Consider the following 25,832-nt stretch of genomic DNA (forward strand, 5'->3'; position numbering starts at 1 on the left):
ACTGATAAACCACCTTTTCGGATTGTTTTTAAACAAAGTATTTTATCGAAAAGGGTAAAACTTATTTCGAATGTTCAATCATAAATTTATCTTTAACTTGGCAATTATCCTCACTTAATTTTGAGTTAATTGTACGAACTGCGTTAATTTTGCCAATGATAGTGTCAAAGTAAAAACGTAACGCAATTTTTGTACGCAAGTGGGCTCAGTAGGTTTTAAGTATTTAAGGTTGAATTGCACAATTAAAGGTTTACCTGATATGCATCTACTGAAGATTATGTTGCGGTAAAGCGACATTCATATTTTTCATTATGCTAATGAAAGTAGGCTAAATTTAAATTTAACAACAAATTAATTGATGCGGTCAAATCCAACTGAATGTTTAATGTAAACAAGAACAGTATCATATAATTTATTAAAAAATTAGCATAAATACATAATCGTATTCCTTTGAAATAAAAGATATATACGAAGGATGCGAAATGCCAGTTAATGGAATATTTACATTCTCTTTTTTATAAGTCGTTTTCGAGAACATTTCGCCTTCAGTATTAGTTACTAAACTTGCTTGCAAGAGCAAGTGAATCACTTAGCCTTTAAAGGGGATATTTTAAATTGTTTAAGTAAAACGTACCGTTTTGAAGGCAATTTTTGTACGCTAGTGGGCTCAGGCGGTTTAAAGTATTTAAGGTTGAAATACACAATTAAAGGTTTATCTTATTGCACCAAATGAAGTTTTTGTTGCGGTCAATCGGTATTTTCTTTCGTGCGCATTATGCAATTACGCTTTATATAACTTAAACAACGAACTAATTGATGATGTTAAATCCAACTGCCTAAATGTTCAATGAGAACAAGAACAGTACCATTTACGTAATTAATTCAAAAATAAGCATAAATACATAATTATATGCCTTTATAATGAAACAGATATACAAAGGATGCAAAATTCCAGTCCATTCAATGATAACTATGTAGCAGGATAGGAGTTCCTCAAGTTGTTTCACACCATATCTTAACGAACTCTGAAATAAAGAAATCTTTAATAACAAACATATTTTCTTGACCAAATTATATCAAACTAGTTCATGAATATATAATATTAGTGGAGTATCATAGACAATGAAAAGTTAAAGCTTGCCTTACTTTATTTGGCAAATGGTTTACTTTGAAACTGCTCCGACATGTATCCGATGTAATAATCATGGTAATTTGTAAAACATTGGGATGAAATTGAAACTGTTGACTTCGTGCAGCATAATAAAACTGACAAATGTTCCTCATCATAAAACCTTCACTCCAAAATCTTTATTGTTGATTTTGTCGTCCACATGGACATCAGTTTTTTTTAACATAATAACATAGCTCAACAACTTTACAACAACTCAGATTGATTTGTCGTAACCATCAACATCAGCTTGTTCATTAAAATAAATGCGATTAAAATCGCTACTCTAAAACATACACAGTTCATTGGCCATTTAGCTTATTTGATCAAAATGGCTCAACTTTAAATATCAACTCCAATGCTGTCACAGTTGATTGCCACGCTCCCGTCGACAACGAAATGTTTCATTCTGATGCCCTCACCTAAAACCTTTACTCCAATACCTGCATAGTCGATTTTCATCACAATGACATAACATAAAACCTTTACTCCAATACCTTCATAGTCGATTTTCATCACAATGACATAACATAAATCTTTACTCCAATACCTTCATAGTCGATTTTCATCACAATGACATAACATAAATCTTTACTCCAATACCTTCATAGTCGATTTTCATCACAATGACATAACATAAATCTTTACTCCAATACCTTCATAGTCGATTTTCATCACAATGACATAACATAAATCTTTACTCCAATACCTTCATAGTCGATTTTCATCACAATGACATAACATAAACCTTTACTCCAATACCTTCATAGTCGATTTTCATCACAATGACATAACATAAAACCTTGACTCCAATACCTTCATAATTGATTTTGCCATCCTCATCGACATCAGTTTGTTTCATCATATCGTCCAGCTCCTTGTCCGTCAATGCTTCACCTAACTTCTTCATTGCAATTCTGAAATTGCAGTATTCGTTTGATTGTTGGCATCTTTATTTAAATCGCTTTAATGACGCGACTAAATTCTTAGAGTGTAATGCTATATTGCGGACAGTTGGATTATACAGACTATCTTGATGAACATAAAACAACGACCATCTTGGTTTGTATTTTACATCTATATTCATCGAAACAATCGAAACAAACATTTTCATACATTGCCATTTCAGTTCCGATTTTTTTTTCAGAAACATCCCAATAGATGATTGTAATCTTAAAGGAATGGTTTTAATATCTCAATGTTAAATATTTCATTACGGTAGGTAATTTATTAACTTGAAGGAAAAATAAACAAAATATATTTTTCAACTCATTTCAATTCTAGTTTCAAGAGAAATCACCTTAATTCCTTCTCGTCTATGTATCCATTTCCATCCTTATCAAACGTCCGGAATGCTGAGCGTACGGTGTCTTGGTTGTTTGTGAAATTTGCTTCATCTGAGGCAAGAGGAATAATGACATTTCTCGTCTGTTCCAGTCCCATAATAATTATACTTGCAAATAGTACATTGTTCTCGCAGATGAATTGAGGCCTTACAGTTCAATATATCAAATACACGGTTCATTTCATATGCCTTTATAAATGTTTAAAGTTGTTTAGCAAGAATTTTGCTTTATCACGTTTAAACATAATCACGGTGTTTAGCGCATCAAAAAAATTTGCAACGGGCGGGAGACGGAATCCATGTCTAGGATATGCAATAATGCATGAACACATTTGGAAAAAATAAGTTAGATATCGTTTATAGTATACAGTAGAAACAGTTACTGTTTATTTTATATTGAATAAAAAGAAATACAAAAGAGATTGTACTATATACTCAGTTTAGTCATCTCTGCTTGCATAAATTTGTAAAATTCTTGAAACTCCATCCTGCCATTTTCTGAAAAATTAATCAAAGTGTCATATTTGATAGAACAATTTAGTCAGAAATATAATGGAAAATTCTAAATAATATCTCGGTATCAAAGATAAAAAGCCTTAACAGTGATGCATTAACCATTTAATACAACTGTCATGAACCGTTTAAATAACACATACAATTGTCAATGAACCGTTCAAATAACACCGAGACAGTTATTTTTCCATTATAATTATTCATCCAGTATCTATATATTAATTTGAATTTCCATTCATTGTATTTTCACGAGGCCTAAAATTTCACGAACAATATTAAACATTACACAATAAAGAACAATATTTTATTCAGCTGACAAAAACTTAAAATACGAGAAATGGTTAATCATGACTATCTCTTTTTTTCTTAAACCGTATCAAAACACAATATTAAACAATCAATACCAAAGAAGAACTGTGTGTTTAATTTGTTTCTGTTAAACTTGACTTAAGATCGTCCGATAAAAAGTGGGGCCTTCACTTAAATATGTCCCGGTAAACAAAGCTAAACATAACTTTGGTTCGTCCTGTATAATTATAAAACAAATGTATTTGAAGACAAAAACTGCTAATTTAAGAATCAATTCGTTTGTTTTGTTGCTTCTAAGTTTCCATTTCTATGACAAATGCACTGCATGATGGATAAACAAAATGTTCTTAAGTGACATAAGCGAAAAGCAGTTAAACCGATTTCTTATGTTAATCTAAAAGGAATAGCTGTTCCACGTTCTACTTCAATTTTTTAAGACTAAAGTAGAAGATGCAGAAAAAGACTTTACTAATTAAATGAAACTGCCAGCAAGGAGTTGTAAGTAAGTGACCTCCCTGATATATTGATTTCTTTATGGATGTATAATATACGCTCGAGGAAATTATGCGCAGATGCCTGTTTGCAATAATGACAGTGTCAATAGCGGACTACTTCTATCTTCCTCTTTATCTAATGTTATTTTAAACTTTTTTTCCCTTTCACACCTCGAATGAATGTAGTTAACATTTTATTATTGTCAACGACACACGCGCTACTTTGGTTTTTCAATCAAATAATGGGGATTCTTATACACACATGGGATATTACACCGCCTATGGGAACGGTGTTTCTTTAACTTAAAACCTATTGATACTTGAGCTACCCTTTTTTAATTTCAGAAAATTAACATATATTTACATTTTCATAGGTAGGGAAAGCTTTGGTTAACCTAAAATGTATTAAGCAATTGCAATATAGCGTATATTATGTCTAAAAAATAATGATGAAGTGCGAGTTAAGTTTTATACCGTTTGTGTCCAAGGCACTCATGGCATCAGTTATCCCTTGTTCTGTAGGTGACATTCCCAGGAACCTCATCGCCTTGCCCAGCTCCTGCACTGATATGGAACGGTCATTGTTTGTGTCAAACAATCGGAACAACTCACGTATTTCTACAAACAGTAGGTGCCAATGTTAGCATTCAATGAACAACAATATTGTTCAGAATACAGTTGAGTGGTGTTAAAATATTTCTGGATGACAATGTATTTAAGTAATGATACTTTATTGAAATATAAATAAGTAAACGGCGATACCTAAAATGTCTTATTAAAGTGACACTCTTATTCAAAATCAAAACATACACATAAATAACAAACATAAATTTTGAGTGATACACCTTCAACTATTTTCTAAATAATGCATTTAAAATGGAAAATTAATTACTGATAACAAAATTGTAACCATGTATTTAATAGTTGAAAACGCAAAAATATTAAATGATTGGTGAATGCTAAAAGGTTTATTGTGGTCTACTATAGTCCCATAAGGTAGAAATACCGTGTTTTATGCTCGTTTCTTTAAAATTAAACTCGGTATCCTTCATAAGAACCATTATTTTGGACATTTATTCATCCTTTTTGAATATTTAAACTATATTATTAATTGTGGTTAATCTTTTTTGGGAATAAGAGTGCATCTTTAAAAGAACGTATGGTATGCTGTTTAACTACATTTACAGAACATTGCAGTCATAAAAAACACAGTGCTCTGAAGATGATGGTATCTTTAAATATGTGCAATTGGAAATAGATATGCTGTGTGTGAAGCCAGGTGTAAAACGTTTGTAAATACTTTGGTATGGTCAAGTTAGCCAAAGCGTTTTATGATATTTGTCAAATACTTACCATCAACCAATGAAATCATTTAAAGGAGCAAGCTACTTTATTTAACCGGTCGACAACTTATCATTTCCTATTACCAGTTGAGTTATAATAACTCCAGTTGAACTGTCACTTTAATTTCAAAATTTATCGTTGGATATTCTCAATGTGATTTGGAATTGCAGTCACTTATAACTGATGTCCCTTTATGTATTTTACACTTGAAGATGTGATTAAACAACCTGTTACATCAAGCCAGAATGCAGCCTATTGCTTTGACACAGTCGGACTTGATAACACTTTATAGCAACATACAAGGTGTATTTAGTTAGCAGCTCTAAATGATATATTATGATAACAAAAATTAACCTTATGCATGAATCTTTCTCAAAAATATTGCAATATAATAATATGCATGTGTCTTTCAAGACGGTACATTTTGTACAGACAAAATTGTTTTTGAAGTTTTGATTCATTCAATTAATATTCAATTTGTAAGTGAAAAACAAAAAAAAAACAAAAAACATAAACTATCATTTGTTAGCCAAATAGTACACTCTACTAAAACTGTATGATTGTAATATCATTATTTTCTATTCAAACAGCAATACAGTTCCTTAAAGCGTTTGCTCATGAAATACATCATTTATCATGAACATTAAATTCCCAGCAATATTACACAGCACAGAAAAACTGAGGAGGCAAAACAATTATAACGGTATGAGAAAACACATACATACCGAAATAATAACGGTATGAGAAAACACACGCATACCGAAATAATAACGGTATGAGAAAACACATGCATACCGAACTAATAACGGTATGAGAAAACACATGCATACCGAAACAATAACAGTATGAGAAAACACATGCATACCGAAATAATAACGGCATGAGAAAACACATGCATACCGAAACAATAACGGTATGAGAAAACAAATGCATACCGAAATAATAAAGGTATGAGAAAACACATGCATACGTAATAAATATAAGAACCAGTTCCTTTTATGTAGCAGCAAACTACATTTAAAAATGCACTCAAGTAGAAGGCTTGGGTGTATTTTTGAAATCATCTATTTAATTCATTAACTTAATAAGCAAATTAAAATATAGAACTGAAAAGAAACTGGGCAGTAAAAAACGGTCAAATCAAGAAAGAGACTACTACAACAACCACAACACAACAACAAAATCAACACAACACATGACAAACTAATACAGGGTGTGTACAATTATCATTGATAAACTTGCCGGAATCAAAGTTCTTTTCCACATCGTGACTTGAGTATACGCTTGCTGCACGGTGAAATGTGTTGTTCGTTTTATAAGTACATAGTTAGTACATTTAATTGTAGAACTAGAACACGATGAAACTCAAAACACAATTGTCAATAAAATTACGCATATAAAAATATAATTATAACACATACTTTTAGGATCTTTATAATAATAACAGTTTATTTCCGTGTTTTTATAAAGATATATTAGTGAAATAAAAAAGATATTTTACTGTCTCAAACAGCAAAAAATATCACTTTGATATTTTCCACTGTATTAAAAAAAACAGCCAGCCTTAGTTCTAGATCAAACGGTTTTGACACGTATAAAACGATGTCATTTTTGAAAATTAGTTTTCATAGAGTGAACAAAGTTTGAATAGATTTGTTTTGTAAATGATGCTATATACATAGTCTAAACTAAGTGAAAGTGGTTTAAAAACATCATGCAGGATCAGTTTAAAGGACTGAACCTGTCAGAAAAAGCTCGATAGCTGTGATTTTTTTCTTGTGCCTTCGAATGTTCTCTTTTTTTAAATATATTTGTCGGTTAAATAAAAACACAGTTAGATCCAATTCACTATTTACCTAATGTAAATACAGAATAATGTTTTTACCTTTATCCATCGTTGTTTCACCATCTTCTTGTTTTGGTTTCTTTTTGCTCGCCTGAAAGATAACAACATATTTCCAGCACAATAATAACTAGTTTTGCTAATGACCTAACAAATCAGTGTAAGCTTAACATTAACTGTTCATTATTTTAGGCATGGTGTACTGATTCTGGTATTGTTATTGCTGTTTGCATCGTCTTCCTTCTCACTCCGAATATTGTCAGTGGAGTTATATTAAAAGCTTATTTACAGAATTTTCCGACGAAAATTAATAAAGAACTTTGCTTTAAACGGTTTGACCAATTGTACAAACGTTACTTCCACCCATGTATATCTCTTTTCGATGCAACATATTGAAAAAAAAAAGATTATAACTAATGGGCACACATTAAAAGATGCACGCTTAATCCAAAAAAAAAAATACACCTCAATTTATATTATTGCATAAAATGTGTGTTTTCGGTCCGTTATCGGGGGCGTTAAAACGCAAAATGCATTATTCAGTACATTCACGTGCCGTTAATGACCGGCTTTTTGTTTTACATAAGCGCTTTCATGGCTCGCATCATAACAAGGGCAGCTGAGCGACCTGGTTTCTTTCCGAAAGTGGGTCAACGATGTCAACTTTTGCACAAAAACAAATTTCAGCATATATAGCTGTATACAAATATTAACAAATTAAATAAACCGCATCTAACATACATATTTTCTTCTGATTTGTCTTTTCCTGGAAAGCTGATGTGTGTTTACTAGTACTTTCTTCAGTTGTTTTGACTATTTGTTTGCTTTAAAAGCACTAAATTAAGTCTAAAACGTTCAACTCCTCCGAACTTTAGTTATTTCTGTCGATTTTATTCAGAACAAACGATCTATATGGACATGATTCCATTACGTCGTTTGCAATGAACAAAGAAATTTCAAATATTTTTTTCTCTGATGCTGAAGATGATATACATTTTATCAAGAACATGTTTACAAAATTTTCAGGCTTAAATTAGTTGTCAATACAAATAATGGTTAAAGTAGGACTACATATATATCGGTAATTAATCGATTGTAAATAATCCCAGTAATCCAGTCAATTTCCAAAAAAAAAACTTTTCAAACGAATGAACACTGCAAAAAATGGCGTCGAAACAAAATGCAACTGCCGAGTTATGTTGCGGCTCGAATCGAGCTTAAAGTAAAACTTTTTCAATGACATCACTTATGACATCACACAAGCACCTGTTCTGGAGGTTATTTTGAACTAACTGTTTTTGCATTTTTGTGACATTTAACAGCTTTTTTAACACAAAAGTTATCCATGGTGTATAATTTTATGCAATAAAAGCGATAATACACCTACGCACTCGGTCTGTCAACCATTTTGCGGACCTTTGCAGATGGTAACGACCTCAAAAGCTGTATTAACCCTATAGTATTATTTAAATTTACCGAAACTGATGAATAAATATCGAGCATAATGTTGCTATGAAGTTGATCAATGTAAATCTTTTATGAACACCAGTCATACGTTATCTGTGATATTTGTGCGTTTTCAGCTAATAGATTCACAGTTACAATCTTGTTATCAGGTGCTATTTTACATTAATGCATTATTTAGTATAAAAATGAAAAGGGTAATCACTCAAAGTATATGTTTGTTATTCATGTGTATGTTTTGATTTAAACAGGAGTGTTACTTTAAGGGATTGACGACAGGTTTTCTACAATGTCAAAAAGGAAGGATATGTGCAAATACTTACTTCAAATCATTAGTAAACGCTACAGGAAAGTTTAAATAAATAGTTTGCCAACTGATATATAAGTTGAATGAGAAAGTGGTATTTCTCGAACTTTCTCGAACTTTTTTGTAAATCCCAAAGACAAACGTAAGCTTGTTCGTTTCAATGGAAATTACAGGGACATGTCCAGTAGCCAAAATTGAATTAATGACCACTATAAAGGCTCTTGGCTAATGTCCAACAGAGACTGAATGAAAGACAAAAAACATCCAAACAACACAGACTGACCACACATGCACTAACGTGTCTGTATGATAACATTTCAGGTTACTGCCTTAGGTGGGTCAGCAAATCAGACAATCATCGATTCGTTAAACTAGTTTATGAGTCCTCAACCTCATACTTCAATTTAAGGTCATCTACGTTTAATTTTAAGTAATGTTAAATATTAGACTTTGTATTATAAGACCAGATCCTCGGTTAGAAAATATTTTGATATATTTTGCATTTATAGAAAACAAAAACAAATCCCAGTGAAAAACAGCCACACTGGTCTATACATCTACTTGAACATGAAAACAGAAATATATACCCAAGTACACTGCTTCTACATATTATGTATGTGGTACACACAATTAGCTTGTTATTAATTAAAGGCACCAAACCAGAATTATTGATCTATAGGAAAAACCGGACTACTTACTGAAACCAGGATTGCCATGTTTAATGAGCTGTGTAAAATGCTAACGTTTGATCTCCATTACACGGAGATTACTGATACACATCATGTATCCTTTGGGAAATAAAACCGCGATGATCAATTGTGGGATTTGTTTTCCAATTACCACAAATGAAGATATGATTACAAAATTAAACAGTGAGATTGGCAAACCCGTATCATTCTCCCGGTTGTTATGGAGACATTTATCAAAATATCGAAATAAATTTATAAATGTTTACAATCTCTTTTATGTATCTATAGATCTCCAGCGTTTTGTCTACAGGCTAAATTAATGTATGTGTAACGCAGTAAAATACCGATTGGAGGAATTGACCGGTGAAAATCAATTGACGATAGAATTACTGAATAACCAGCCCCATGTTCGAATTGAAACGTCATGAATGAGAATTTCCTAATTACAAAATGGTTATATCACATCACAGTTCATTTTTTTTTCTACACATAAAAACATGCTTTAGTTATACGGCATGACCACCATTTAAATATAACATAATTGTGATTAATATCTTCGTAATCTCATGCGAAATATATATTGGTATATTACAATTACTTGCAATAGGCCACAGAAAGGCGGTTCATTGGTTAGAAAATGTATTTCTTTTTCCAATAACGTAAATCAGTTCAATTGATATCTCACCTATAATGCAAAATGGCATGTTCAGTTTGACAGTTGATATAAATTTCGTTTCAACGCTCATCAGCTACCTATGTTTCACACATTGTATGTATAATTATGTAATTACTTACATATGTTTTATGTTATATGGATTTTGAACGGTGGCATTCAGGTGACGTAAGTGTTATTTATTTTTATCTCGTTTAAACGACTTAGTAATTCGTCCAAATGACTAAGTATCTCGTTAGTAGTTAGTTAGTATCTCATTTAACCAATTTACGTATCTCGTTAAAACGAGGTGGTAATTCGTTAAAATGACTAAGTAGCTCGTTAAAACGACGTACATATCCTGTAAAACAAGTTACGTATGTCGTTAAAACGATTAATGTATCTCTTTAAAACGACTTACGTATCTCGATAAAACGGAGTATTGGCTAATCAGAAATAAAAATAGCACTCAAATTCGCGACATTGTTAACATGGCTATAGCAAGAGCTGATCGTATTACAAAATACTTTAAAGAAGGACTTATATTCTGATTGGCCAATTTTGTCGTTTTAATAAGTTACGTTAGTCGTTCGAACAATATAATAAGTCGTTTACTGTAGATAAGCTGTGTAGAAGGCCAGTATTCGAATTCGAAATATATACACTTTTACCTCAATAGTATGTGAAGCGTAAGTTTATTCGCTCATTAATTATGAATCTTGAAAAATATGCTTAATAGTTTTCAAGGGAATTATTAAAACCATGTATAATTAGCGCAACATAACTCAGATTTTATTTCATATCGATTTATGGCATATTATATAAACAAATTTTGATTCATTGTCAGTACATTTCAACTCGAGATCACCAAAAGTAAATATTTCACTCGTGTCGACACCTCTCATGAAATATAGCTTTTGGACCTTAATCTATGAATATATCACTAACTTACACGGAAACAAACCATAAGCATATTTATAAATTCAAACAAATAAAAACAAACAAACATTGTAAATGGAAGAGGAAAAGGAAGTGAAAAAGACTACACCGTATTTTGCGCATCTGGTGGGGATCAAACATGTGAACGAACCTTAGCTCCAGATGTTCAGTCGGTTAAATATTTGATCAGTTCACTCATTCATGTCAGTATAAAGCAGCACAGACGCTAATATCTTCAAACAAACCGTTTTTCCGCACCAAGCATTGAATGTTATAGGTTTAATAAGAGTAGACCAACATTGAACTAATTCATATGTTAGTTCACATGTGTTTGGTTTTCGTCAAATAATAAAAAATATGGAGTCCTTTTACAGACGGATGCCACATTCGTAACTAGGATGCATGAAAATAAGCCATTTTTATGTATGTACTAATACACTAATTTTGGTCTGAATATAAGGAATCATGAGCAGAAACACTAACCACGTGTTCTATCAGCTTAACATTGAGATGGGAGATAAAGGACACACACTTCACATGTCCTTAGTTCACTTTCAATATTATCAATAGTAATTCAATTCAATCATGGTAGTCTCAAAGAGGCATTCAGTATGTTTTGAACAAAGGCACAATGTAGACACAGTCCAGTGTAGACATAGTTAGATAGTAGGATTGATGTAAATGTTTGAAGATACCATTCAGAAAGTTCAGGCCATACGAATGTTGAATTGTCATTGCAAGGTGTAGAAATAAAACTAGATATATTATTTGCAAATGATATTTTCTGTTCATATGTAACAATACTTATTTTGGTAAAGCCGTATTGTTACGATCCATTTGATGTTATATAAATGTGTTGTATTTTGTTAGGCTTATCTTTAGTCGTGATCTTCATGACTATGCTTGCTTTCTATGCTGTTTTTTATGAGCGAAGATGGATCAAAGGAGCTTGGATTAACGACAAATAATATATAGAATAAAGCTTTATAAAATTATATGTGAACTTCGTGTTTAAAAATGTTGAAATGAATGTTTTATGTAATAATAATAATAATAATAATAATAATAATATCTTTATTTTAAGAAGGTGACATATTAAGATCATGTACAAAACTACAGAATCTTATTTTCGATATGGCCCTCTGAAACAGAATGAAAATATGGCAAATAATCATAAGACAAACATGAAGACGATGCTAACAACGATGACGATGATGATGATGATTATAAGTATGCTGTTGATGCTGACGATAATGATGCATATGATGACATGATGATGATGTTGAATCAATATTAGACAGATACTCTCAGTTAAATATAATTATGAATAAAACATCACAATTTGTATAATCACAAGTTTCCTATGAGGTACTGTTTGACCTTTATTTTATACGTATTAAAGTTTTTTGATTCTCGTATTTCCAAAGGTATATTATTCCAAACAATTCTGCTGTAATATGTAAACGATGCTTTCATATAATTAGTACGAGGTCTAGTTTGCAAAACAATATCTTTGTGTGCCATTGATCTTAGCATATATACATTATTGTCTGAAACTGTTACTAATTCTGACATATATGATGGAGCCATGCTATTCAACGTCTTGTAAACTAATACTGCTGCGTGGTATTTACATCTATCCGAGAAGTTTAGCCATTTTAGTTCTTTAAAAAGATTTGTTGATGAATCTCGTTTAGATTTACCAAGTATGATTTTTGCAATTCGTTTTTGTAAGTTATTTATTTTATTCACATATGAATTGGTTCCCTTGCCCCAGACCAAGCAGCCGTAATCAAAATTTGGCAGAATATATGCATTGTAAAACATTCGTTTTGTATCAGGTGTGAGGAAATATATTATATTTTTTAGAAGTGCAATTTTCTTATTCAGATTTTTACAAACATAATCGATTTGCACATGCCAGTTTAGTGTATTATCTATATACAACCCTAATAACTTTTGCACAACAACATTAACTATTTGAACATCATTAATACAAAGTTCAAGATTCCCAGTGTTTTTTAATGTATTTGCAGACCCTATTAACATGCATTTAGTCTTGGAAGGATGCAATGACATATTATTTAGTTGACACCACTTATTAACATAATTTAAATGATGTTGTAATTTATTTTGAATATCCGTCAACTGATATCCAGATTCATAAAGTGTTGAGTCATCTGCATATAGATCTATATTTAATGTTGGATGCATAACTGCAATATCATTTATGTATAAAATAAAAAGCAAGGGTCCCAGTATGGAACCCTGGGGTACCCCAGATGTAACAGTGAGTTTTTGCGATTTAATTTTGCCAATCTTTACAATTTGGTTTCTATTTTCAAGATATGATTTAAACAAATTCAATGCTATTTCAGAAAGATGGTACAGTTTCAATTTATAAAGAAGAATTTCATGATCAACTAAATCGAAAGCTTTTCTCAAATCCAAAAATATCGCACCAACTAGTTTACCACTGTCAACATCTTTAAGCCAAGTATCTATAAGTCTTATTAGAGCAGTGTTACATGAATGGTGTTTTCTAAATCCAGATTGTGTTTTGTGTATGACATCGGTTTTCTCAAAGTACAACTGTACCTGTGTCGCTATATGCCTTTCAAAGATTTTTGATATAGTTGGGAGTATTGAAATGGGGCGGTAATTATTGGGGTCCTCTTTGTTGCCCGACTTGAAAATTGGTATTACTCGTGCTTCTTTCAGTTTATCAGGGAAAACTCCATGCGCTATACTACTGTTGATAATTGATGCTATACAAGGTGTAATAGTATCACCACATTGCTTCAAAATTTTGGGGCCTACTCCATCTATGCCTGTGGCCTTTCCAACATTTAATTTATCAATAATAGTATGGACTTCATAAGGGGTAATATGTTTAATCTCAAACCAATTTGTACCTAGTTTTGTATCTAGAATATGTTTTAAGTTTCTAAAATTTGTATTCAAAAACTTTGTTTGATTTATAATGTTTGAAATGCTTACAAAATGACTGTTTAATTCGTTTACAATATTTGACGGATCTTCAACCGGAAATTCATTAAATGTCATTTTATGAGGTAATGCTGTCACATTATGTGGTAAATGAACGGTCAGAGAGACGTTAACCTGTTTTGTATTTTCTCATGGCTGACTCTGAGAAGGCAGTAACGCTAATATGTTTCAAACGACAAGCACGCGTTAATTGCAAGGACAACACACATTTTAATTCGGAGATTTATTTAAATTTAATTATTGCTTAATATCATTGACATATTAAAGAACCTCGTAAGTAAGTAAGTTTTTTTATTAGTGTGGCATGTGCTATTACAACAAATTACAGCATATTTAAGTAAGTAAGTAAGTAAGTCAACAAGTAAATAAGTAAGTAATTTAGTAAGTAAGTTTTTGATTATTGTGGCATGTGCAATTACAACAAATTACAGCATATTTACAAAAGGTTGCACCCGCACCGATGGGTCTTTAAGTAACCAAAGCTGAAAATATTTCGTAAATATATTATTTTTTGGACATTAATGACGTTACGGGCGTGGAAAATAATTAGAAAGTATATTTTAATAATTGATCCCTAAGGATTTGACGCCATATTCAATTAATGTATATTTAACGCATTTTGATGCAGATCTCCGCCTCGGGCAATTAGGATTTGTATAACGAACAATACTCATTTGATAAATAGTGTTTTATAAGACATTTGAATTAAATACAGAGTCCAGTTGCTCTTCTATGGAACAGAAAACATGCAGTGCATTCTGTTAAAGCACAAATAGATTTAAATTCAGCAATTGAACTATAGAAAACTTTGTCGAATAATGGCATCTTCAGGAAAAATATCAAATTTATATTCAGTTAAATTCGTTTGCTTTGGTATAATAGCCAAATCAAAAGTGAATGCAAAGTTTTAAAATATGAAGAATAACACATGTATAAACATTAACATCTTACAATTAAAACAAAAATCTCACCATTTGTTTTATTCAATCTACCTCGAATTTACTCAGGTTTAACTATGTCTACAATTATTTTTTGTGTCGCTAACAAAACAAAAATATTGGTAATTTGTTTTAAATTTCAAGTTAGCTCACTAATGTCATCCGCTGCAATATTTACAGAGACGCTAATCCTTTTTGATATTGTCTCATTACTTAATTGTAATGTTATGCATAATTAAATTGCTGATTTAAAAAGGATATAGAATACCACATTGAAATAATTTATTAAGTGAATTCCCTTTAAAGCTGCACTCTTACAGATTGACCGTTTTGACAACTTTTTTTTATTTTTTTGTATTGGAATGAGCCAATTTTAGATCTGAAAAGATCAGATCGCAGATTTTAATATTTCCGTTCGAAAATGTTACTAACGGTTTAAGAAAAATGCATAAAGCATCAATTTTGAACTTAAATATGAAAATCTGCGATCTGTGTTTTTGTCAGTAATCTTATATCACTGGTTTGCAGATATTTACGCAAAAATTGGCTCATTCAAGTCGAAAAATAATAACAGTTGTAAAAACGGTAAATCTGTGAGAGTGCATCTTTAATGTTCTAAATAGCGTTTGTTTAAAATAGTTCGATACATAAGCGGAGTAAACGTTTTCAGATTTAAAATAAAATAAAACTAAATATTCAGAAGATAACATTTCAGACACCAACTTGAATATCATGCCAATTAAAACTGGACAGACTGCAACAAAGCAAACGTCTGAGGTACATCAAGCTGAATTTTATTAAACAGCAATACCATTTTTTAATCAGTTGTTATGTTTTAATGTGTGTTTGGTACTTTTTATAGGTAAATCATAATGGTATGTACCTTTTTTCAAATATTAAGTTGCCATATTCTTAATAATGAAATTCAATTGGCTAGTATTTGATCTCGTAGTTCGATAAATAAAACAAATAATATGTTTTAATAAAAACGTAATTCAATACTTTAAGTGGATGTTTTGTGTCCCATTACCTAATTGTAATGTAATTCAATACTTTAAGTGGATGTTTTGTGTCCCATTACCTAATTGTAATGTTATGAATAATTAAATTGCTGATTGAGAAAGGATAAAAAATACCTCAATGAAATAATTATTATTTTGAGCCGGTACAATTGGCCAGCAATTAAATAACAAATTTGATCTGACACTACACTCTCACATGACACTCCATGTAAACACCACTTTTAAGTTTGTTTTGTTTACTAGACTGTAGACGCCACAATGTTTTATAGATGGTTCATAACGGTTCGTTTAAGTAACATTCCAAGTTTTTGCTTATACTTGATCAATTATTATGCTGTATTATGCAAATTATTTCGAGATATCACAACCAAAATCAGTGCGATGCTTTAGATAAACTGTATTGAAATATAATAACTAAACAAAAGTTGGACGGAACAATATCTTAAATTAAAAACTGATTTCAAACAAGTAGGCGATGGATCAGTCACTAAGCATTATTGTCTTACAAAATACAGAATAACAATTTTAAATGACATGCTCTTACATACATAAATCGATTAAACGTGTATATTAATAAAAATAATAAATAATACTCTGCTCATTTATTTTAGTAGCAAACATATTCGGTTTTAAACAAATATGGGATTAGGACGTACTTGCCAAACAAAGCCTTCTGAGAATCAAGGTCAGTGTAATAGAGAATTTTTGGAGTGTTTGCAGTATTAATTGTATTTATTTATGTATTTGATGGATTTTTACAACATGATTTATTCACAGCTTGAAATACTTTGAAATAGTATATATTCTTTATTACGTTTTGTTATCGTTATTCCTGATGAGACAATAGAGTCCAAACCAGACGCAACGCTCAAGCACCAGGCGCACAACGTTATTATTTTAAATACATCAAAAGTGCTTTGCAAGTATACTCATGGATCAATTTAAGCTTGATTTGTGTCTTAGAATATTTTGCAACGTTAGGTCATAAAATGTATGAAAATCACTCAAACCTGACAACACAAACATTTATATATGGCAAGACCAACACCGTCACACGGGTGTGTATATAACATAATATGAATGATTATTTTCAAGGATGAGATATCACTCTAAACAGTGTCACAATAGAAACCCATGTCACATATTATTTCTTGCATAGCATATTTCAATAACTGAACTTGACAGTTTGCGCCAATATTACAAGGACATTTCCCGCGGTGTACAAAATATTGCATCGAAAAGCAGTAATTCAGATATCAAGGACAATAACGGTGCGATAAAGTACCAGCTATGTTCAACTTAAAGGACTAATTTTGTCAGAAACCAGCATATACAAATGTGTTAGGAACTAGCATTTAAATAGTTATCAGACGTGTGACATTATTGTTGTCATTATAACTTCAGCAAAATAACTTTTTTTATCCCGATTGAATGTAAAGCAAGGCTTTTAATTGTTTGAAATCATTACTCCAACTGTTGACGTTAAGTATCCAATACATTATTAATATACGAATTTATTTTAAATAATAAATACAAGAATATGTATCCATTTGTGACCCTGCAAGTACGAACGTAAGTTGTATACTAAACATATCCTGCATACATGTTAGTATCGTTAATTGCATCGCCTTTGAAGCATGACCGACACATATGGATGACTTTCTTTGGCATTGTCGTCCGTGCAATTATCCGTGGCGACGGCATCACACTCTCGTTTCAGATCAATTACCTGTTGTGTATTATGCTAACATGATTTTAATCAATGAACTATCTATAGCCCAAACGTTCTTAATTACTTATGTGTCTAATTGATACCAGGCTAGTACGAACGTAAGTTGTATACTAAACAAAGCAATTCATCCTGTATACCTGCAGGAATCGTTAATTGGGTCGCCTTCGAAGCATGGCCGACACACATTGATTATATTGTCTGGCATTGGCGTCCGTGTGGTTATCAATGGCGACGGCATTTCACTTACGTTTCAGGTCAATAACTTGTCGTGAATCATTCTAACATGATTTTGATCAATGCCATTTTTGTTCATAACAGCTTATGTGTCTCCAATGAATTCTTACAAGTATTAGTGTAATTAATTTAACCATGATTCAATTAAACCCTACTTATCGGCTAGTGGGTATGTCCCTGTAGGTTTCATTGTTTTATTAAAATATTAATACAAGAGTTGATATTGGAATTTCAAAATTTTAGGAAATTGACTAAAATATGTTGATGACTAATGACAAAAGATGTTGAATGAATACTAACGGCCTGGTTTTACAAACATACTTAAGTACTTAAGTCGGATAATAAATAAGCCACGTTTTTGAGGCAACCTGATTAGTTTGGTATTATTACTGTCTCGTTGGATTATATAATTTGCTGCGGTGAAATATTTGCTCGTCTTAGATTGTTCATCAAAATGGTCTATTTAAAGTTTTGGGTTATATTGTAATTATAATTATCAAATTACCATTATCAAAATAGATGTGTGTACAGGCCGAGTAAGTATATATCATGCTTTAAACGACAATTATTTGTTGTGTTAGATCATGCCACTTGAATACTTTCAATAAAAATCAATAGAAAATATTATCAATTAAAATCACAGGCTTTTTCCGTTATCACATTATCAATTTCGTAGTCACACATATCTTACTGTAAAGGATCTTTATCTACAAAGCAATAACTCTGCAGCTGCATATCAATAATGACGGTCTAGTTGCTTATATCCGGATGTACCGAACATACTTATTTTTCAAAGTGAAAAGTTCAATGCAAAATATATTGATATAATTTATATGTGAATAGAGCTCAAAAATAATTCTGGTTTATATTGTAATTACCAAAATGAATGTGTGAACAGGCCGAATTAGTATAAATCACGCGATTGCTTTTAACGACAATTTGTTTTTATGTTAGAACAAGTCTCTTGAATACTTTAAAAAAAATCACAAGCCTTTTCCGTTAACACATCATCAATTTACTAGATTTTTAATATTGTTGGAACAAAATGAAAACCCATACCTTACTTTTCTATTTAACACAAATACAATCCATTTTAGAGTTAAGTGTTAGACAAATCTTAGATTGTGGACCTTTTTAAGTGCAAGCAAATGTGATTGTGCTGAACTAATCAGACGGGTTCCAGACAGTAAACAACAAAAGTTATTATATTATGAATGTCTCAATACAATGCTGTCCAACCAATAATCATGAATTAATTAATTAGTGTTTATCATGAAAAGAAGTATGTATAATTTCCCGGTATCGGCTGAATGATATGAAATATCAACGATTCCTTTGGGAATAGCACTTGGACCGATGACCTTTCTTATGCAACCATATCGAATATGCAATATAACATTTAAAATATCTCGTAGCATATAAATATCAACATGTTAATCTGTTCGATTATTTAAATTGATCTGGTGTTGAAGCTGCTAAAAATCACTATACTATTATTGCATTTATTTTTTATAAATTTTTGTCGATGTAAAAACTTTTCATTTGTAATATAAATGCTGATATACAGATTAGAATTGAACTTATGTTTATATGTGTAATGAGGTATCTTGATTTGAAAAATATTACATAAACCATATGCGTTAAAGCATATTCTTCAATTAATCTCTTTGTACTAAATGAACTACGTACAAGAAGCTCATTGAAGACTCCTTATGTTAAACTATGTGTTGATAAAGGCAAAAGAACAAGGCCTAAGATATACAAAAACTCGACAAGACAACAATCACACAATAAGTCATTCAATTAAAATTGCATTCATGGAATGGTCAGTGAAAATAGGAATTCACAGGGGATTCAACACGTTTTGGAGGTCTAAACCTCACATCAGTAACGGCATTTATAATCAAGAATCAGTTTGGTGAAATATGTAAAAGGACGTGCAAAACATAAACCAACATGTATTAGAAACACGCTGTTATTGGCTTTGAACTATTTCAAATTAGGTCGCTTCACATTCCATATCTGTTGTAATAAGGAAATAAAATAAATACTAAATACAAACTGTAATAGCTTTATATTTATGATGTTTTCTGTCATTTGTTGTACATATTAGTAATCAGTAGACCAGTATATTCCAAATAAAACCAAAAATGTTAACCAATGGATAATTAAGCAGACCAGCTTATCTGTGCGTCGGTTACCTAAAGCAAACACTAAAAGAAAAACGTTGGTAAAATACCACACACAAAATGTTCCTAACAAAAAAACTTCCAAAAAGCTATCGTTCAATAAAGCAATGCTAATTTTCGAATATATTCATACCACTTCTTAAATAGATGTGTTATCGCCTAATATATTGACATCAAGTAGCTATAAAGCAAGAATACGACAGCTGTACACGTTAATGATGCCGATTGGTGAAATCGATAATATACATAAGGTTATTAACTAGGCCGACTGTTCAGAACTTTAACAAGTAATTAGCTTCGTGAACGAAATCGTTGTTAATTTTCAAATATTTTCTACCCTATTTCTAAGAAGATTTGAGACAACTGTTGCAGCTGTATTTGGTGTATTTAAATATGAGTTTATCATAAATAAGTTCACATTTGAATGGTAAATTAACTACAATATTGTTAGTCACTTCGTTAACATTCAGAGTATTGTGAACATTCGCTTCATTATGTTTTTGTTTCAAATAATACAATAATTGTCTGAGCTTATATATGTCAGATAATACACTTAGTACGTATTTAATTTTGAAGTAAAATATGCAAACATCGTACCTTCGTTTCCCTTCTAACACAAAAACAGTCCATTTTAGAGCTAAACCAAAATGTAAACCTATTCCGTTGCATACGAATGCAATAATGTTGCAGTATTTGGGACAGTTGCAGGCAGTAAACAAAATGAAGAATTATATTACAAATGTGTTCAATACAATTACGTTAAAACCAATTGCAGTGCATGAATTAATTGGTCTTTATCATTAAACAGCGTCTAATTTTTGTGTATCGGCGAATGATACTAAATACCAATAATTCCTTTAGGAATTGCAGTTGACCTTTCTTATTCAACGTCGTCACATATGTCACTGCTAAATGCCATTTAAGATGACTTGTTATCATGACTTCTTATTCAAAGGTAATTTAAGTTGCTTAATTAGATTGAGCTTGTATCGATATCAAAATTACAATAATAGAAGCTAAGCAGCCTTAAATTAAACCTGGTCCTGTTTAAAGACAAATCAATGATCCAGGCCAAAAATGCAATCAACGAGAAAAATAGGAGAAACGGGCACTCAATGAAAGATTACAATCCAAATAGGCTGATAGCGAGAGACAGGCTCTCGACGGGAGAAACACAGGCCAAACATGCACACAGCGGCAGAAACACGGAAAAAGGACACTCAATAACAAATACACATGCCAGACGTGCAATAAAAGAGAAAATATTAGGGTGAACATGAACTCAATGGGTAAAACACCGGCCAAATAGGCACTCGGCGAGAGGAAGATAAGCAAAGGTTAAACAGGCACTCAACGACACAATCCCCAGATTAAACAGGCACTCAACGACACAATCCCCAGATTAAACAGGCACTCAACGACACAATCCCCAGATTAAACAGGCACTCAACGACACAATCCCCAGATTGAACAGGCACTCAGCGAAACAATCCCCAGATTAAACAGGCACTCAACGACAGAAACACGGCATTTCAAGACAACAAACACACAACAAATATTAAAGTATTATTGCCAATTATGGATGGGTACAGCCAAGTAAGTCTAGTAAAAAGAAATACTGAGAGGCTAATAAATTTGCGAGCGTGCTTTAATTTACCTAGTTGATATTAGAGATTCCGCCTTTCACAGTCAGTGAAAACTCAGTAAGTAATCACTAAAATGTTAACAGTTTCCGAGCGCGCTTCATTCAACATAGTTGATGTTGCCTCTCACATTTGTCTTTTACTACATAGAGTGTTTCTAGTATTCGACATACATAAAAGATGTAGCATATTATTGAACGTGATCAAACATGCTACTCATTTATAATTTATTGAGGCAAACAATGTGACAACGTTTGATCGGAATTTTATAGAAAAAGTGCCCTTCAGAGTGTCAACAAGTTGGTTTTTTAACGTGTATACAGAATTTTGACCGACGTGACTGACATTCAAGCTTGACTTAGCTTTTAAAACAAACGAAAATATTGAGGAAAGTTGAGTGGAAAATGAGACTTCTGAATTCTTCACGCGCTGTTTTGCATATTTGGCACAGTCATCTAGCGTTTGAGCTCGCATAACGCAGTTCAAAATTGACATATATTTATTGTATAAAAGAGAACATGAAGTTGAATAAAAACGTTTCGTCGACACTCGAGCAAGAAGGTTGGTGCTGGAAAATTGTTAAATCAGGCAAGTGTTGTCCATGTCATCGGTGAACATACAATAGCTCACCATGACCGGGTTGTACACTCTCTTTACAATTGTAAAGAAGTGTTGACCACGTCATCGGAGAAAGACAATAGCTCACAGTGACTGGGTTGTATACTCTCTTAACAGATGTAAAGAAGAATTCAATGTCATATTAGAAAGAAATGTGGTTTACAGGGCCAGTATATGTGGTAGGTACTGTTGTCTAGAGTGGTATACTATCAAATTCGGACATGTTATTTGCTTGCATGTCAACTGTTTTATTTGCAATTAAATAAAAAGCCTATGTCAAGCAATTAGTTACTAAATGTCCCAAACTCCACGTTGAACAAAAACAGCAACCATCAACAATTCAGTCTTTTATTTTGACGTAAAAGATAACAAACTGTGCAACAAAGCAGAACAATCATCGTTAATAGATATCGAACACAGGGTTGCAATGTAAACAGTATTTAATGAAATGAATATGTCTCTTTCAAAGAAATACGTAAGGCAATAGAACACACAAAACGACCTTCCTTCGTAGTGTTTGACCCGTCGTGATCAAATATGGTTCTGGACAAGATTTAATTATAGCAAACTGCTTTAAAATGTACGATGAAGCTAGGTAACTAGTGTTAATGTTTGATTATTATAAAGTATGTACTTCTTGTTTCATAAAAAGAGAAACCGCAAGAAATTTTATGACGGTATGGAAGCAGATGTTCTGCATAATTGTTCACGATGACTTCGTTGCATGTTTGAACAAATGACCTAGCTTTTGATAGGATATAACCAAAGGTCAAATTTGACCTTCACTGTATAATAAAAACATAGCGTTTCATGGCATCGTGTTTAATAGGATTGGATAAAATGTTAAACAAAGCGTGTTTCATTAGGCATTGTTGGCCTCGCAACCTGACGACGAACAAAGGGTGGTGGCAAAAGCAGTGACTGGCGTGTACACTTGAGAGAGAATTCAAAGCTACGCTAAAAGGGTGTGTTTTTAACGGAATTAACACCTTTTAACCAGAAGTTGATATGTCGTACGTACACTTTTGTACACTATCGGATGAGGTATAAAACCCTTATTTATTTTTGAACCGGTTCCAAAAAGCAATCCATATAACTATGGACAGAAGTCAGAAGTCGTGGTTACAGAAATTGGATTCAAACCTGTTAAAATCATCATAGCACCGACACCTAAACAAAAGGATATTCATATTACTATTAGGTTTCTCGCTTCACATTGTTACTGCAGGATTATCATGTCTGCGATACATTGCACGAGACAGTTAACATATAGAATTTATGCTTAGACTTGTTGTTTCTTTGCATGTACATTGTATCTGCAATTATATGTAATTAAATGGAAATCCTAGGTCAAATAAAATGCCGCAATCTCTACGGAGCAATCACAACTGCAATCACCGATAAAAACAGCCTCTACATATCGACGAGCAAGATAACAAACTGGCTATTTCTTTCAACGTGTTAACGTGTATGAATTGAAATATTTCTTATTATGAGGGAATATTATATAAGCTTTTTAAGAATAGGAAAACCATTGATAAAATATTTAGCTATAAATATTACTTCTATTATTATGTTTATGTTGTACTGAATGTTTGAACAAACGAATTACAGCAAAAAAAGAGAATAAGGAAAGAAAAAAGCATAACAAATATGGCTAGCAGATATCTATCTCATGCAAACACATATTAGTGAAATGCAATTCAGCTTTGAAATAAAAGGCATGTGAAAAAAATACGCATTTAAATATAGCGTATAGATAAAGGTATTTCCCTGAAACATAAAGCATCATGTTCCTACACAAAGTGAACAATTATCTCCCAACTTCCAGCATCAATTTGGTTTTTATAAGAGAATTGATATGCATTTCTGTGAACAAAGACATTTGTTTCACTCCAAGTGTTTGTACATTGTAAGAGCCCGTAAAAGTTTGCCGGTGCTCGCACGACATATGCAGGGTGTCGCACGGTTAACGATGTCCGTATGATACTGAGGACACTTGGCGGCGAATTTGCGATGTCCGTACGGAGCCTGCAGGGCGTAACCTTTGTCGTAGGAGCTTTGTACGCCATCTTTGAGGATTCAATGTTATAGAAACCGAGCTCCGCATGACTTGTCCCTGGTGTCCGTCCGGATATCTTACGACTGCATCATCCAAAAGATTCCGTAGCCAAAATACTTAAAGCTACGATTATACGTAGACCGTTTGTAGGAATCGTACGGATATTTGACAGAGGTATGTTGGCTTCTAAAGTACATTTCTTGCAAATTAGTTCTTACATGCCACCATTGGTTTTGAATCCCCCTTTTGAAAATACAATATTCGTGTTTTGTATGATGTTTACATTTCACACTGGTTCCGTGGCGGCATTAAGCCATAATATAGCAGTATTTTTACCACTGAGTCATTGTTATACTCCATTCTATATATGCTTTTGCATTTCTTATGTCAAGCTTATAGTTATGCTGATCGTTTATCCAAATGGTAAAAATCAATAAATTTTGAGATGGTACTGGTGGATCAAACTGTTTTACTATAAGTTACAATGTCACATACGAACGCCTAATCATATTTCGTATGATTATAAAAATGTTTTTGTTAAATTCAAATTTTATAAAACTGCAAACTATTACCTGTTTCCGTAAAGCATGGCAAAGACAATCCATGTTATCCAAATTTATTTCCAAAAAAGCCTGGTTTCGTACATGTATGTTCACAACATTTAAGACAAATATTCTCGTCAGAATAGAGAAGATTTAAACTTATACACTAGAAGAAACAATCTGAACATACAAGTCGAGAGATAACTGTTCTACAGTTTTATATTTTTGCTTTTTGAGTTATGTGTCTATATTGAGCTGAATATTGTCGCATAATCAAGCATTGCAAATAACTGCGTTCTATTCATACGGCAACCTTTTATATAACTCTAGTAATGAAAAATAGAAACAGCTAACGCTCAGAATTATTAGTCAGAGGTTTCGATGCTTTATCTTGTTGCAAGGTTTATTTGCAATTAAATAGAAATATTCTCTGTCGACAAATTAGTTACTAAACGCCACAATATTCCATAGAGGAACAGCAATGGTAAGTGGGCTTCGAGCGATTGTTTTGTAACGTTGTGTGACATTCAGCAGATATATTGACATTTACAATTTGTCCCCTAATTGACATGCATAACATTTTCGAAACGTTTACGAGCATTTAACGACTCGTCAATGCTCTTTGTATTATAAAATTGAAAACTAGCATGGTTGTTCGCATGTCTTTTATACCGATTTGTTTTTGCATTTTATAAGTAAAGCTCGAAAACTACGCGACATTACATTCAATAAACAATTGAACTTTTTTCCCTTTCTCTCTGTATATATGTATATAT

The 25,832-nt window shown here is 32.1% G+C and overlaps 1 protein-coding gene across 4 annotated transcripts; it reads right to left on the reverse strand.

Moving 5' to 3' along the window:
• Positions 1 to 676: 676 nt before the first annotated feature.
• LOC128206577 (calmodulin-A-like) lies at positions 677 to 25,430 on the reverse strand. 4 transcript variants are annotated; one of them, XM_052909151.1, is made up of 8 exons: positions 25,087 to 25,430; positions 7,059 to 7,110; positions 6,416 to 6,460; positions 4,304 to 4,447; positions 2,949 to 3,011; positions 2,469 to 2,565; positions 1,985 to 2,085; positions 677 to 1,025 (listed from the first exon to the last, which is right to left on the reverse strand). In XM_052909151.1, exons 1-8 carry the CDS (start codon positions 25,117 to 25,119, stop codon positions 994 to 996), a joined length of 567 nt encoding a protein of 188 aa, XP_052765111.1. In that variant the 5' UTR covers positions 25,120 to 25,430; the 3' UTR covers positions 677 to 993. The 4 variants fall into 4 exon arrangements, with proteins under 4 accessions (XP_052765111.1, XP_052765110.1, XP_052765113.1 ...); XM_052909150.1 differs by lacking the exon at positions 25,087 to 25,430 and adding an exon at positions 20,789 to 20,860; XM_052909153.1 differs by lacking the exon at positions 6,416 to 6,460 and having other exon boundaries at positions 4,304 to 4,393.
• Between the last annotated feature and the right edge of the window lie 402 nt (positions 25,431 to 25,832).

Source organism: Mya arenaria, chromosome 10, assembly GCF_026914265.1.
Source record: "Mya arenaria isolate MELC-2E11 chromosome 10, ASM2691426v1".
Classification (NCBI taxonomy): Eukaryota; Metazoa; Mollusca; class Bivalvia; order Myida; family Myidae; genus Mya; species Mya arenaria.

Excerpts from the sequence above, each read along its gene's own strand:
- LOC128206577 (XM_052909150.1), bottom strand. The coding sequence starts at position 20,860 with ATGCAACGGAATAGGTTTACATTTTGGTTTAGCTCTAAAATGGACTGT. Across the intron at positions 2,086-2,468 it reads ATAGACGAGAAGGAATTAAG|AATTGCAATGAAGAAGTTAG; the intron begins GTGATTTCTCTT and ends CTGCAATTTCAG. Across the intron at positions 1,026-1,984 it reads TGGCAAAATCAATTATGAAG|AGTTCGTTAAGATATGGTGT; the intron begins GTATTGGAGTCA and ends TCTTTATTTCAG.